The sequence below is a fragment of the Watersipora subatra genome, chromosome 6 (assembly GCF_963576615.1).
Source record: "Watersipora subatra chromosome 6, tzWatSuba1.1, whole genome shotgun sequence".
Taxonomy (NCBI): Eukaryota; Metazoa; Bryozoa; class Gymnolaemata; order Cheilostomatida; family Watersiporidae; genus Watersipora; species Watersipora subatra.
Genome location: NC_088713.1, coordinates 60,844,242 through 60,859,632, shown reverse-complemented (window position 1 = coordinate 60,859,632; position 15,391 = coordinate 60,844,242). Strand labels below are relative to the sequence as shown.

Below are 15,391 nucleotides of genomic sequence, written 5' to 3'. Positions count from 1 at the left end.
CTTAGAAACGGTGAAGTTCTGTAAATCAAAGACAGATCTTAAAATTTAGCACATAATCGCTGAGAAATGAACAAATTGACACATATTGATGAATAAGAATTCACTCTCACTACGCACACCCTCTTTTGACCGAGCAGAATTGCTCAAAAATACACAGAATACAAATCGACCAAAACTCAAAATAATGACGAAGGTGTCGTTTCATGCGAGACGATTATTGATTATTAAACGATTATTGATAGTAAAAGTGGGCTTCATTGAATGCCATAAAAGCAAACATGCCATAAAACCACATGCAGAACAAGATGCATGAAGGAAAGACGAAATGAAATGATAATGAATGATCCCTTACCATGCACGTAAATGTTATTCAGCGTGAATTCCTGAACCGGCAGCACACTGACCCCGAGCTTGTTATTTTGCATAGCAACACCCTTTTGCTAGCTAGCCACACCCTCTTGTTAGCTAACCACACTATCTTGCTAGCTAACCACACTATCTTGCTAGCTAACCACACTATCTCGCTAGCTAGCCACACCCTTTTATAGCTAGCCACACCCTCTTGCTAGCTAGCCACACCCTCTTGCTAGCGTGACTACCTTGTATCAGTGAAGCGGATTACTTGTGACGACAACACACCCTCTGAGCAAGCTGTTACTTGTTATTCACAATCACCTGCTTATTATTTCACCGAGATCCAGTGACTGCGTTTTACCCACAATCCATTTAAAACAAGATATATCAAGCATTGTGATAGCAACAGACAAGAAGCTGAATGTGAGAGCTGATTGACTTCTCCGGTACAGGTATCAACATCTCTGTGTGGCGCAATAATATTGTTCCTTCCTTTTAAATAGACAGCACCGCCTAGAGAATGTTCAGTTCCTTGAATAGAGAATCCATTCAATTTGTGAGCCAGTCACTGCAAAAGCACTAACTAACGGCGACTAGCTATGAGCAGAGCTGTTTAGGGAAATAGCTATGAGCAGATGTAACATTGTTGATCAAAACCGCTAATGGAAGGAAATGAAGAAAACTATTATTATGCATCCAAACTATAATAAACACTATAATAAAATGTATCAAAAATATCTAGCTAAGTTACTAAAAATCTAGTCATGCTTCGATCAATATTTGACCATAGAAAAAAAGAGAAATGAAGTTCTGGAAGAAAAATACCAAAAGATTACAGAAACAATGAAGACTAAAATTAGGAATTATGTTATGAAACAGAACACAACTCCGCAATAATAGTGATCTCAAGTTAGTGTGTATTCTTCAAGCCAACAAAAATTTGTTACAATTGATTGTTATATAGAGGCTACAAATCAGCAGTGGCGTTAGAGAATTATGTGCATACAACCAGTGGAGTGGAAAACTCCAATATTTTTGTATGCTGTGTACATGACAAAAGAACAATACACATAAACGTACATCAGGAAAGTAGCCGTGTATAAATAATGTACAGTGGTGGAATAAATAGTATATTTTGAGACTACAGGAAATGAAACAGGGCAGATAATCTTCTCAGCACGAATGTCCTTACTGTGATAATAACCGTCGAGACTGGCGACCTTTATAGCCTTTTTTCATGGTCACTTGTGTGTACGGCACAGGACTGAGCTCAAAGCCCTTGCTAAGCATTACATTTTGAAGTTGTTCATCCTCGTGTTTTTCTTTGAGCCGGTCTACCTCGAGCATGTTGACGAGCTCATCCCTCTGCTTGACTGCCTGATGCCATGCAAAGACAAAAGCTATCAACTCATACATGCAAAATCAAGTGCAGGAACACTGACGATGCAAGCCGAGGTTAGGGAATCGAGTGAAACAGGAAACAGGGAAAACGGATTGAGTAAGCGACAAAGCGACTGACAAGCAAGGCTGGGTTCTAAAGACGCAGGACTATAAGAGGAGAGATACAAGAACAGGTGAGTGCGATTGACAGAAGGCAAGTAATACAGATGACAAAGAATGACAGGTGAGTGCGATAGACAGAAGGCAAGTAACACAGATGACAAAGAGTGATGTATAGTGATGAATTTTTATCCAGATGAACACATTTTTATAGATAATTTGAAAATAAATACATTAACACGATGAAGCCTAATCTTGTATACACAAGTGAGTCCCCTGCATCCTAGACTGTATTAACAACTTTCAATCAATTGTAAAAGCATATAAAATAGCACAAGTCTTTTTGAACTGAATATCACTTGAAAGTTTAAAATTTGTAGAACCCAATGACACAACAAAAATATACTAAGTTTTTTTGTCATACTCTATAAAGACGATATTTCAGAGGCAATTGTAGAAACATAATGATTGATGTACACCGAGCCTGATAGTATTTGTACTGCTATGGATTGATGTACACCAAGCCTGATAGTATTTGTACTGCTATGGATTGATGTACACCAAGCCTGATAGTATTTGTACTGCTATGGATTGATGTACACCAAGCCTGATAGTATTTGTACTGCTATGAAAAGAAAACCAAACAGTTTTAGTGTAAAGATCTTGTTGTTGAAGAGAAGCTTTCTAGCTTTATTTTATTTTTCATCTTCATTAGTAAAGATGTCAACCAGTACGTAATTAGAAACTAATGCTGTGTAAACTCAACTAAAACTTTGTGTAATATGATATATATTGTTTGTGTAAAATAATATATAATATTTGTATAACATATATTATTAGTGTAATATAACATATATTATTTGTGTAATATAATATTTGTATAACATAATATATATTATTTGTGCAATATAATATTGGTGTAATATAATATATAGTATTTGTATAATATAATCCCACGAACACACGAGCGGAGCGGAAGTGTGGGAGTTTTTATGATAAATGCATGTGCACACAACTTACGAAAATTATTCATCAACAATGAGACGAACCCTCGTCAAGAAATTTCATCAAAAAATTTAAGCATCGGAATGTAAAGTCGTTAAAGTATAATAACGATACAAAACACATTTAAACCTATTTAAATATGGTACCAAGTCTTTGTAAACCATCGGTATTATTTTAAAACTTACCCATCTGATCGGATTATACACAAATAGACAGATTAATTTGAACGAAAATTGCCACAAAAAGCTTGGAAAGCTCGGTTTAATAAAAGTTAAGACCGAAAATTGAAACGCCAATAAAGCCGTGCGACCGATTGTAGAACTATTTGGCAGTGCGCATTTCACGAGAAAACCGTGCTCATTTCATCAGTCTATGGCCATTTTTACTTGTATTCGAATTTATTCGAATGTTTCTGTAATAAACGTAGACCGTTTGAGGCGTAGACCGATTTACAGGTACGAAATTGTGGTACACAGTTTATCAGCCTGTGTTTTTGTCCAATCACCAAAGGTTTCATTATTTGAAACGTTAGCCGAAATTCTTTACAACTTATGTACAAGCTAGGGCCGAACTACAACGCCCCTTCATGACGAGAACATTTTTTATTTCGCTACATTTTTATACGCGTGAATGCTCCTACCCGCTTTTTGTTAAAGATCGCTTATCAAAACCATTCTACATTCAACGCAACCAACTTTCAAACTGTGTATAGTACACAGTAGCTTGCCATTTTACTTCTAATTTTGCATTTCAGAGTTATAATAAACATATTTCTTTATCGTTATTGAATTACATACATTACAGTAAATTAGGCCTACAGCTTTATAACACTTTTATAACAGCTTTTATTTTGCTGCAGTTTGCAGAAATCTTCGAGACGCATGAACGCTCATAGGTTTTCTATTATTGCTGTATTACTATATTAACAATATTGGTTATTTTAATAATATCAGTGCATTTTACTTATAATATTGGCCAACATTGCATTTCTCCTATTGCAAGGGAGAGATATAAACGTGTAATATTTTCCTTTCATTGTTGTTGTTTGTCATGACCAAACACTTTTTAAATAAATTTTCTAAAAACCTATATAAATACCACAACTTCTCGATATTGCTACCTATGACGTTTTGAAATGTAAACAAAATTGTGTATTGGTTTTCTATTATTACTATATTAATAAAATTGATTATTCTAAGAATATCAGTGCATTTTACTTCTAATATTGGCCAATATTGCATTTCTCCTGTTGCAGGGGGAAAATATAAACATCTTTTCCATTCATTATTGCTTATTGTTGTATATAATAACACCCACACCCAGTACATTACAGCTACCATTGCAGTTATCCTATTGCACTGCAGAGCCATTTGATTGCTAATATTGCATTTCTCAACCATCAGTACCCTTTATTTTTTTGCCAATATCTCTGGCCATCTCTTTGGTCGTGGGCTGTATGACAGTGGAATTTCTAGTACATATTATTTGTGTAATATAATATATATTATTTGTGTAATAGATTATATTTTTGTGTGTAATATAATATTTGTGTAATATAATATATATTATTTGTGTAATATAATATATATTATTTGTGTAATATGATATATAATATTTGTGTAATATAATATATATTATTTGTGTAATATAATATATATTATTTGTGTAATATGATATATAATATTTGTGTAATATAATATATATTATTTGTGTAATATAATATATCATATTTGTGTAATATAATATATATTATTTGTGTAATATGATATATATTCTTTGTGTAATATAATATTTGTGTAATATAATATATATTATTTGTGTAATATAATATATGTTCTTTGTGTAATATAACATATATTATTTGTGTAATATAATATATCATATTTGTGTAATATAATATTTGTGTAATATAATATATATTATTTGTGTAATATAATATATGTTCTTTGTGTAATATAACATACATTATTTGTGTAATATAATATATAATATTTGTGTAATATAATATATAATATTTGCGTAATATAATATATATTATTTGTGTAGTTTAGTCAATAATAATTTTAAATGCTACACAGTTTTGTCACCTCGAATGCAATATCACATATGAGTGCCATCAAGTAGAAAGAGAGAGAGACAAAGTGAGACAACTCCCTACTGATACCGAGTGTGGAGAGAACACGCATGTTATGCTAGCTTTGGAAAGAAGAAACTTATGGCCAGTTCCAAGCACTGACTCTACTAGAGTTAGTAGGTAACTGTCCCAAGCCCGACCCGCATGCAGATTAGCTGTGGAGCCAGTACCTGGAACCTAGCGCTAAGGACGTGTGGACGGACGGACAACTCACTCATTGGCTAATCGCTGGCTTTGCCGAAGACTATCTGATCAACTATTGGCTGAAACAGGCAAAGTCGACTTTGCAGTGGAAGGACCCAACCACCTGCTTTCTTACATGCAATGTAACTACTAAATTTAAACACGAGAACACGACTCTCCAAGTATGTTGGTAATGATTGATGCCAATGGTGGTCAAGGCTGTCATTTATGCCAGCTGAGATTTTGAAGAGAATATTTGTACAATAATTGTGATGACAATTAGGAATAAAGAGCATCTCATGTAATGTCAAAATTTGACTAGAACTACTGAACTTGCACTCCAAAATTTATCTTCTAGACAGAGACTTCACATTTTGCAATGGAGAGACTTCACATTTTGCAATGGAGAAACTTCACATTTTGCAATGGAGAAACTTAACATTTTGCAATGAAGAAACTTCACATTTTGCAGAGAAACCACGCAGAGGGTGATGACACCTCAAACCTAACAAAAACCCTGATGTTTTGAAAACTTTCAAACGCTTGAAACTGTTAAAATAATTCCTATAACACTTGTAGCCTGTGTGCCTGGCTGACGACAAAGAATACAGAACTGCACTAAAAATAAAAAATGGCGTTCTCATTAAAATGAAAACAACTGATACTATACCCAGGGTGCAGAAATGGGTGCAGAAATGTGAAAAGTGATGAAAAATTAGCAAAGGAAATAATTATTCCATAGAAATGGGCCATACAAATCGCACAGACAGTGTGTCATATAATATATATATTATATATACATTATATTTAATGATTGATGCATGATCTACTTCACCGACCTGTAACATAGCCTCAGAACCCGATAGAGTAGTCCACATACTTATAAATCTAGACATAAAGACTAGTTATAGAGTGACTGAAATTTATTTCACTTTGTTTCAAGCTTAATAGCTGCAGGTGTTGAGGGTGCATATGACGGCACCCTCAACACTAGAAATGAACTAATCAGTGCTTACAGACACAGAAGAAAACACATACAATGTAATAACGCATAGCGAACTTGAATGTTAAGCTTTTCTTCTGGTAACTATCCGATGATCTGTACAAGTGAATAAACTTAGTATGGTTTCAGCACCTGATACTGTGGCTTGCTTAGATGTAAAGGTGTTCTTTTAAATTTTATTGTAAACAATGTTGCAGCGTAATCAAATTTTAGTCACCCTATACCTTGTTTTATGCTAGTTCCTTTCTCAAGCATTCCATACGTGAAGTCGCCACAATTAAACTCGTGTTAAATCAACATAGATATCAACATTGTAAATAATGTTGATATCCCATCTATGAAAGCCAGTATCAGCATCTAATCAATGTTATTATGGAGGTTTTCAAGTGACTAAAGCCGTGGTCACACGGGCACCGAACCGAACTAAATGACGCAAAACGACGTCGTTTTCAGCTCTAAAAAGTTCGGCTGAGGACATTTCTGACCGAAACGAACTATTTCGGTACTGCTCGAAATTTCGTGCCGAACCCTTGCTCTTATTGGCTGGTTAAAATTCTAGAATTCTAGCGAGCACGCGTCACATTTCTTCTTACGTGCGTGTGAGTAAAGTTAAAAAAGAAATGGGACGATACTTTTATTTCGTTAAATAAACAACATGAAGCAATTTACGACAAGGTTCACCCGGACTTGTGATTGGGTTGCATAAATGTAAGATGTTGCACTTAAGTTTTGCATAAATGTAAGGGAATGGTTGTGATTTTCTTTCGTGTGGAATATAAGTAATGTGTCATATTCATCCTGATGAAGTATCGTTGACTGATTTATTTATGTAAAACCACAGTACTATGATAAAGACTGATTTTGTTTGTTATGTACTCAGCATAGAAAAACATTCATATGTTAATAAAAAAAATATAATTATGTTGATGGGAAGGGTTAGCAAAATCTTTGTATCGAGTGATTTATTTTGAGCAGCTGAACGATCTTCTGATAAATCTGCTGTGTAATTATAATTGTTCCTCAAAGTTTTTTTGTTTACAATAGAAATATTTAACTCAAATACATAAAAACTACTAATGAAACCGTGTCTTGTCTCTATACGTATGGTATCTAAGAAGCGAAGTTACTTCGGTGGCCGTGTGACATATGCCTCGAACCGAACCAGCCTCCGAACCGAACCGATCCTACGTCGGTTCGGTGCTCGTGTGACCACGCCTTTAGGGTAGTGGGTATGCTTATGGGTTACACGTAAGGGTGTACAACTCCTATTACTTACTCCTTGCAATGATAGAATGAGGTTTTGCTCTGATACACAAGGCTATCTGATGACTAAGTTAGGCAATGGTCACTGTCAGTAGAAAAGGGAATGCATGCTGATGCAATATTACATATATATTACATATTACACTATATATTGTTATTAAAACCGCTAAACAAAATATTTACAAATATTAGTAAGCTAGGATACCGAATGATTTCTGTATAATTATGCAGAAATGCTAAACATATTTGTATTGAATGTGTCTGTGGGCCACTCTATAATCGATATCGTAGTTATCCTATCGACTTCATTTAGTTGACAACATCCATTAGAAGATAACTCCAAGCTTATAAACAATTGCTTATCACGCACCCAACATGCTACTGTTTAAACCACCAATAGGAACACATGCACCCCACATGCTACTGTTTAAACCACCAATAGGAACACACGCACCCCACATGCTACTGTTTAAACCACCAATAGGAACACACGCACCCCACATGCTACTGTTTAAACCACCAATAGGAACACATGCACCCCACATGCTACTGTTTAAACCACCAATAGGAACACATGCACCCCACATGCTACTGTTTAAACCACCAATAGGAACACACGCACCCCACATGCTACTGTTTAAACCACCAATAGGAACACACGCACCCCACATGCTACTGTTTAAACCACCAATAGGAACACACGCACCCCACATGCTACTGTTTAAACCACCAATAGGAACACATGCACCCCACATGCTACTGTTTAAACCACCAATAGGAACACATGCACCCCACATGCTACTGTTTAAACCACCAATAGGAACACACGCAACTGAAGGTCATACAATCTACACGATTAAATCGTGGCAAGTTTTACCCAGTTCAGATTACGACTGCAGAATCAGTGTGTTACACAGAATACCGAGTTGTACAATATGTTTCCTACCTGTTTCCTGCACGCTAATGCACAAGAAATGACTTCTGCACTTGAAAATCAAATTAATGAACGCTCCGTGACTAGTTCGCAATCGGCTGTCATAGCACAAATGAAAACAGATGCCGTGTAAGAAGTCTACGTCGCTACGACTAGCAAAAGCCAAGCAACTCTCAATACGATGCTACAAGCACCTTCAAGCCTCACGGATGGCAGAGTAGCTGGTAGCCATACACGAAGCAATGCATGCTGATTGGTTGCTCTCAAACCACTCAACCAATAAAAATCACTTACCTCCAGCAGCTCTTGCAGGATTGTGTTCTCTTCAATCTTCTCCTCGTGTGATTTCTCACTCTCCGGTTTCAGCAGCATCTTCCTCATCTCATTCGTTAAGCTAAACAACCAATCATAAACAACCAATCAGATACAGATACCACTTACAAACAACCAATCATAAACAACCAATCATAAACAACCAATCATAAACAACCAATCATAAACAACCAATCAGATACAGATACCAATCATAAACAGGACCACGATTATTAGCTGCCGCAACAACGAATGTGACAATCAAATGCGACAATTAAAGCCTGGTTCCCATATGCGCCACAAGCACTGGCGACAGCACGGCAGGGCTATCAGCGGTGAAATGCGAACCTACGCGCCGAGTATCGCTGGTAGTTGCTGGTGGTCAACGCAAGAGTTTAGCGCTGTTCAACTTTCGTGAAGAGCCGCAGGAAAAACCTTCCCGAAATGCACCGTAAAAACGAAACGGCACGGCGAGCAAACATTTTTATGCGATTATTAGCGATACAGCTTTATGTGAACAGAAGTGGCTGAGCCTAGCGTCCCAAGTGTTTTGCAGCCAATATAGAAACCTGGCTTAAGCCACCAATTAGAAGTGGTATTTCTGACTCCGCAACCAATCAGACATGAAGATGCAGACTCTAATGCTGTAACACAGACTTACAACTAACCATCCATTGGTTGCTCGTTAAAAGAATAATAATGGGGAGATCATATGGTAATGGTACTGATGATTGACAATCAGTGTTTCCATTGTGCTGATTTGGAGTTGTGCACACATAAACTTACTGAGCTGTGAGTGATTCAATGAACATTCGCATATTGCGGATTAACCCGGGGACTTTGTTGAAAAAGTTAAAAAATTTCATGACAGAGGTCAGGCTTCTTCTATCAGAGATGGTTATATATAATTTACTAACTAATTATATTATTAATTAATATATAACATATATTACTTCATATATATTATTATAATAATTTATATTTCTCAAAGTATGTCGTCCGTCATCGTCGTAAGTATATCTGCATGCGTTCCGGCTATAGATCTTAAAATCTTAGAACAAAGAATCTGTACCGATGAAGATTTTATCTCGGACCCACCCATTCGCAATTTCGACGCCGTACCCATTAGGCCAACAAGATTGAGTTGCTAGGTTGCCGATATAAGTCATTATATGAGAGGAAATACCCAATGGCTTTGCGTACGACACAGGGTCATAGCGTCACGAGAAGCGGTTGGCTCACATTAGTAAGTGTACTCAAATTTTCCATTGGCAATGTGCCAGGCTAATAGCAGGCAACTCTCATTACTTCCCATTGTTTATTAGACAAAACATTCTTCTCATGATATGTAGTTTAAAAGCTAGAATGGCAAATGTTGTTATATGTTAAATACAAATCAATTTTCTGTCCAAAGACTTTTCTATTACCCGGGCAACCCTGGGTAGCACAGCTAGTTATTCATAATTATCAAATTAATACAAATTATTAAATAATACAAATTATAATTATTTATAATATATTAATATATTATATATTTATATCAGAGCTAGTAAAGTAAATGCCTCTTCATCGCTGAATGGAGTGCTGGACAGTATAAGTATTACTTAAAATTACTTTCCGAGTTGACAAATGTGAAACTGTTCCAATCGAAATATAGACTGAAGTGTAGAAAATGTCTAAAATGAAACAGCTCATGCAAAATCTTTATGTGCATCATTCGCAATTGCCATTTCCATCGTCCGCAAGCATGCAACATCCAATAAAAATGTGCGAGTAACAAAACTCGCTTTATTTGTGAGTTTTTGTCGTTTCCACTTTGAGGACGACACAACCTTGCAGGTTAACCGTGTCATGGAAACATAATGACAGACAGAGCAAATAAAAAGACAAAACACTGGGCTCCGTAAACAAAATTTGTATGAGTTGTTCACACATTGCAATGCCTACTAATCATTCCCAGTTATATGAGCGCATAACCCTTGATGCCCTTGAGACAATTCAACCAATAAGATGACAGGATGCTTATTGGTATAACAGCCTTTTCGCATCAATCCAACCTGAATGCAAACTAGAACACAGAATTAAAAACCGAACAGAACATTTTAAAGCAAGTCACTTCACCACATAATGCTAATGTATTTAGTGACAAGTTCCAGCGAAGCCATGAACTCAATGATAAGTCTCACCGAGAGTGTCTATCCTCCAGTTCAAGCTCCTTAGCCCGCACCATGAGCTCAGACTCGTACCTATACAGCTGACTCTTATTATGGATAACATTAAACCAGCGCTGCATCACTTCCTTGTTCTCCTGGCCATTGACTGCAAGAGATTTCACTATTGACACATGCAAGATGGGTACTCATAGAGCAGGTGTGCAATAAAATATTTTTGAAACTAGAAGACGAATTGCGTAGAAGCCGGAAAGGCAACCAGTAACTGAAATGCAACCATAGGAGTCTAAAAGCAAGAAGTGCCATGGAATTATAGCTTAGGACATGATTCATATTTTTATTAAGAGATACAAACTATACTGATAATTCAAATATACTTTACCTGCGATTAATTTATACTTTACCTGCGCAAATATGCGCAGCATAAAATAAAGTAACGCCGGGAAAATGTGGCCTATCGATTATTATCGACTAGCACAAGTTCAACTTGCCTCGAGAAAAAAGTCAAATTCCTTAAAATGTATTGCTTTTCAGCAGGTGCAAAAAGTCTTAGTTTATAAGAAGTTGAAAATTAAATGAAAAATTTAAATTTTTTAGAGCTGTTAAATGTGTATAGCAATACTCTAGCTCTGCCTGACTCTCGGTACAGAATAGTGACCAGTAAATAGAGGTATATGAAATGGAGGTATAAACTGAAACTAGCTTCAGTAGTCTACAGTCAATCTTTGACAGGATGTCGCCAATTTTGCAATGACATATATGCAGGTTCAAGACCTGGTCTCGGCAAACCTTTTCAAACATGTTAGCATGACCAGAGACAAACATTTACTACCATTCATGTGCGTTATGTTTCTCCCCTCTTGACTTATCATTAACCTACACTAAGAACACTTCAGCCTGTGGGCCGGCCACCCAAGCTGCCAATGGTACGGATCATTGCGCTCATATAGTAAATCGTCAACATACAACAAGTTAATAAGATAGATCAACAGGCTACACTCACAGGCGGAATTAGGATCTTGCTGCTTTCTTAGGGACTTCTCTAGCTCCACTCCTTCCGTCTCAAGCGCCTTAGTCTTAACTTCAACCTAAAGACCACATGTGAAATGAAGCAACAAGCTATAACATGTTTTACTCAAGAACCGTGTCTCAGACATATTATCTTCTAAAAGCTGCATCAAACCAACAGGAAACTGTACAAATTAGAAACTTCCAGCACATCTTCCCAAATAACTGCATTCCGCACCTCCTGCAGTTGTCTCTGGATCTCTTGAGCGATACGCAATCGCTTCATCTCGTCTCTCTTGTGCTGTCGGGCAGCCGCGTTTTGAATTTTCTCTGGAGATAATTTCTTCGTTCCTGATAGGCCATCGTCAGAGTCCGACTCGCTCGGTTCTTGAGATGAATCTGAGAGCTCTTCCTCTGCAAGAGAGAGCTATAAAGTGTGGCTTCATCTATATATATAAATGTTCAGATAAAATATACATTTTATCTGAAGATAAAATAAAACATACATTTTATCTGAAGACTGCTCTCAACAAGCATGAAAATATTAGTAATGAAGTATTTTACCTAAAGTTATGGTCTGTTTTACTGATTTTAACTTGTTCTGATTTTATCATTGAGCACTTCGCTCAGCTTTTTGGCTTTTATTCATGTATATATATAAATACATGTATATATGTAAAACTCTAGGTCCATCAATCGGTCAGTCAAGCTATAGCTATTAAAATCTAACGATGAAACATCCGCTTTGTGCTGGATTTGATCTCAAAACCTCGGGTTCACCAGGCAATAATCTTACCAATTAATCTACTTGAAATGGAATGATTTTGGTAGTCGATATGAGCCATTATGTAGGTTAAAATAAACATAGCACTCTGCGTTACGCAACATCACTAAAGCTTGCTCTCACAGCTCTTATTAGTAAGTTTAGCAATATAGATACTAGCTTACTCAAATTAGTAATTGGCAATGTGCTAGGTTAATGGCAAGTGGCAGACAACTACATTACCTGCCACTGTTTATAAGCTGTTTTAATACCCGTGCAACACCGGGCATTCGGCTAGTTCTATTATATACTAAAGCTGATCTAAACAACACTTTAAAACTGCAGGGTTTACGTGCAGTCAGCAGCACTGATCTAACCTTCAACCTTGCTGAGTTAGTTTAGTCATCTATTTACCTCCCTCAACAGAAAAAGACTACCATTGCTTTAATGAACTCATCTGGTTGGGCTGAATAATAGGCCAAGCTATGGTAACGGTCAGACAGTTCACCATGAAAAAACTGGCAGAGCACAAGATCCAAATTCAGAATCGAACTGCATCAATTTGTCGAGCTTCACTAACTCTCTCAGATGAGTCTACATATGCAGGCTACACGAGATTTTCATAATTCTCCTCAGTCAGTGCACGGAGGGCACAGCCTCGACTGCAGCCATTTCAGAGATAATTAAGTACATCCAAGTTATTACATCTCGTGTGATCCTTGACATCGGTTAAACTTCACAATTCACAAATCGGGTACAGCTGTGTCTGCTAAAGTCAAGTCTCGCAAGTTACTTCAGAGTATCTGCTGAAGCCAAAACAGCACTATTTTGGTCGTTTTACAAGTGATCAAAATTTGAATTCACACAGACGACTGTAAACTGTACCGTTTTCTTAAAACTATAAAACGCTATACAAACAGAAGTTGAACTTGGTACCACAATGCGAAAGAAAAATCTGAAAAGCGCGGATGTCAGTAATGGTCTATTCATCAGGTTTCCGTACAGTGAATGATTTTGGAGTTGTTTCCACTCCAAATCATAAAACAGGTGAAATCCAAACGCATTCGACGGCATTTTGCTTCCGTAGTTTATATAAAGGCACTCGCTGTAAAAGTACTATTCGACATTTTCGAAACGTTCACGGCTGACGTATCTGAATTGATAATGCTCGGCTAAGCTTTCCCCGGTGGTTGTAAAAAACTCAGCACTGTAACCAGGCATCCTGGCTTAGTGCAACTAGTTGACTGCGCATGAATTGAAAAGTGACCTTGATCTGAAAGCGAGTCCACTTTAACAAGTTTTGTTTCGAGGAACATATTGAGAATCCTGAAAAGATATACGTACATAGTGCAACTCTGGATCACTGAAACGGTAGGGCGCGGAATGCGCGGCAGCGGGCAACTCCGAACCTATTTGAACTATGGAAACACAGTGATTGACTTCAAAAATTAACCGTCCAACAAATAAAGAAATATGTTCCGTTATTTCCCGTTTCTCACCTTGTTTCATGTTTTTATTAAACTGGTTTATAAAATCTGCACTCTATTCAACAACTTATCAATTGATAAGCCATGTTGTCACTCCGCATGATCCTCTCAGACTAGCATAGAAATTTCTATTTTGTTTATGCATACTTTAAAAATTGCTAAAAAATGTGATGCAAGTGTCAAAAAGACTGGTCACATCTCTACTATGAAAGTGACTACGATCATTAGCAGTAAGCATATACACTCTTGACTCATAGACACCGAGTTAAAAAGAAGGGACAGTCAGGACACACGCAGACAACGAACAAGCGTGAGACACCTTTATCAAACTAGTAGAACAACTACCTACAGGAAAAAAGTGTTTATAGTTTCATCTACAGTCTACACGAAGAGTGCAGTCTCATAGTCTCATCTACAGGAAGAAAGTGTTTATAGTTTCATCTACAGGAAAACAGTGTTTATAGTTTCATCTACAGGAAGACAGTGTTTATAGTTTCATTTACAGGAAGACAGTGTTTGTAGTCTCATCTACAGGAAGACAACGTTTATAGTCTCATCTACAGGAAGACAACGTTTATAGTTTTATCTACAGGAAGACAGTGTTTATAGTTTCTCTACAGGAAGACAGTGTTTACAGTGTCATCTACAGGAAGACAGTGTTTATAGTTTCTCTACAGTAAGACAGTGTTTATAGTCTCATCTACAGGAAGACAGTGTTTATAGTCTCATCTACAGAAAGAAGTGTTTATAGTTTCATCTACAGGAAGAAAGTGTTTATTGTTAACCACCGTTAATAACCAAAAGCCCCAAGAGTGCTGACGGGTGTAATATGCAAGTGCATAGAGATTGAGGATATAGGTATATAGACATAGAGATATACAGGAATTGTTAGATTGCTATAGCTAACTACGGTTGAAGACCAAAGATTTTTCTGAGTGAATATAGAGTGCACCTGCACAAGTTATCAGGTTAAAACCGCCATTAGCTTTCTACAGATGCCTTACAAAGAAATATCAAAACTGAAGTATGAGGTAATTGATGAAAGGGAGAACACAGCAGAAAAGGGGAGCGACAACAAGAAAACTGGTGGATTAGACATTGACATCTATCTTCAGCCAATCTTTAGAAGGAAATGCTTAAAGTAGATTAGAGCTAACACCCTTACCTGTCAGGTACATGGCATCATCATCTTCATCTGAACACGAAATGAGCACAATATTGGTACAACAATAACACAACATAAACTCCAGTCAAACAATGTCTATCAACAAGGG

General features: G+C 36.7%; 1 protein-coding gene across 10 annotated transcripts in view; it reads right to left on the bottom strand.

Moving 5' to 3' along the window:
- LOC137397925 (F-actin-monooxygenase mical1-like) overlaps positions 1-15,391 on the bottom strand; it is a 79,502-nt gene that overhangs the window by 1,080 nt on the left and 63,031 nt on the right. For 5 of the 10 annotated variants that reach the window (XM_068083997.1, XM_068084002.1, XM_068084006.1 and 2 more), the window contains 6 exons: positions 15,283-15,312; positions 12,106-12,281; positions 11,863-11,947; positions 10,875-11,007; positions 8,671-8,770; positions 1,547-1,731 (listed from right to left, as the gene is read on the bottom strand). In XM_068083997.1, coding sequence (XP_067940098.1) covers positions 1,547-1,731; positions 8,671-8,770; positions 10,875-11,007; positions 11,863-11,947; positions 12,106-12,281; positions 15,283-15,312 — 709 coding nt within the window. Of the gene's footprint in view, positions 1-1,546; positions 1,732-5,163; positions 5,257-8,670; positions 8,771-10,874; positions 11,008-11,862; positions 11,948-12,105; positions 12,282-15,282; positions 15,313-15,391 lie in introns of those variants that run through there. The other 5 variants (XR_010978931.1, XM_068084004.1, XM_068084005.1 and 2 more) reach the window with 5 other exon arrangements.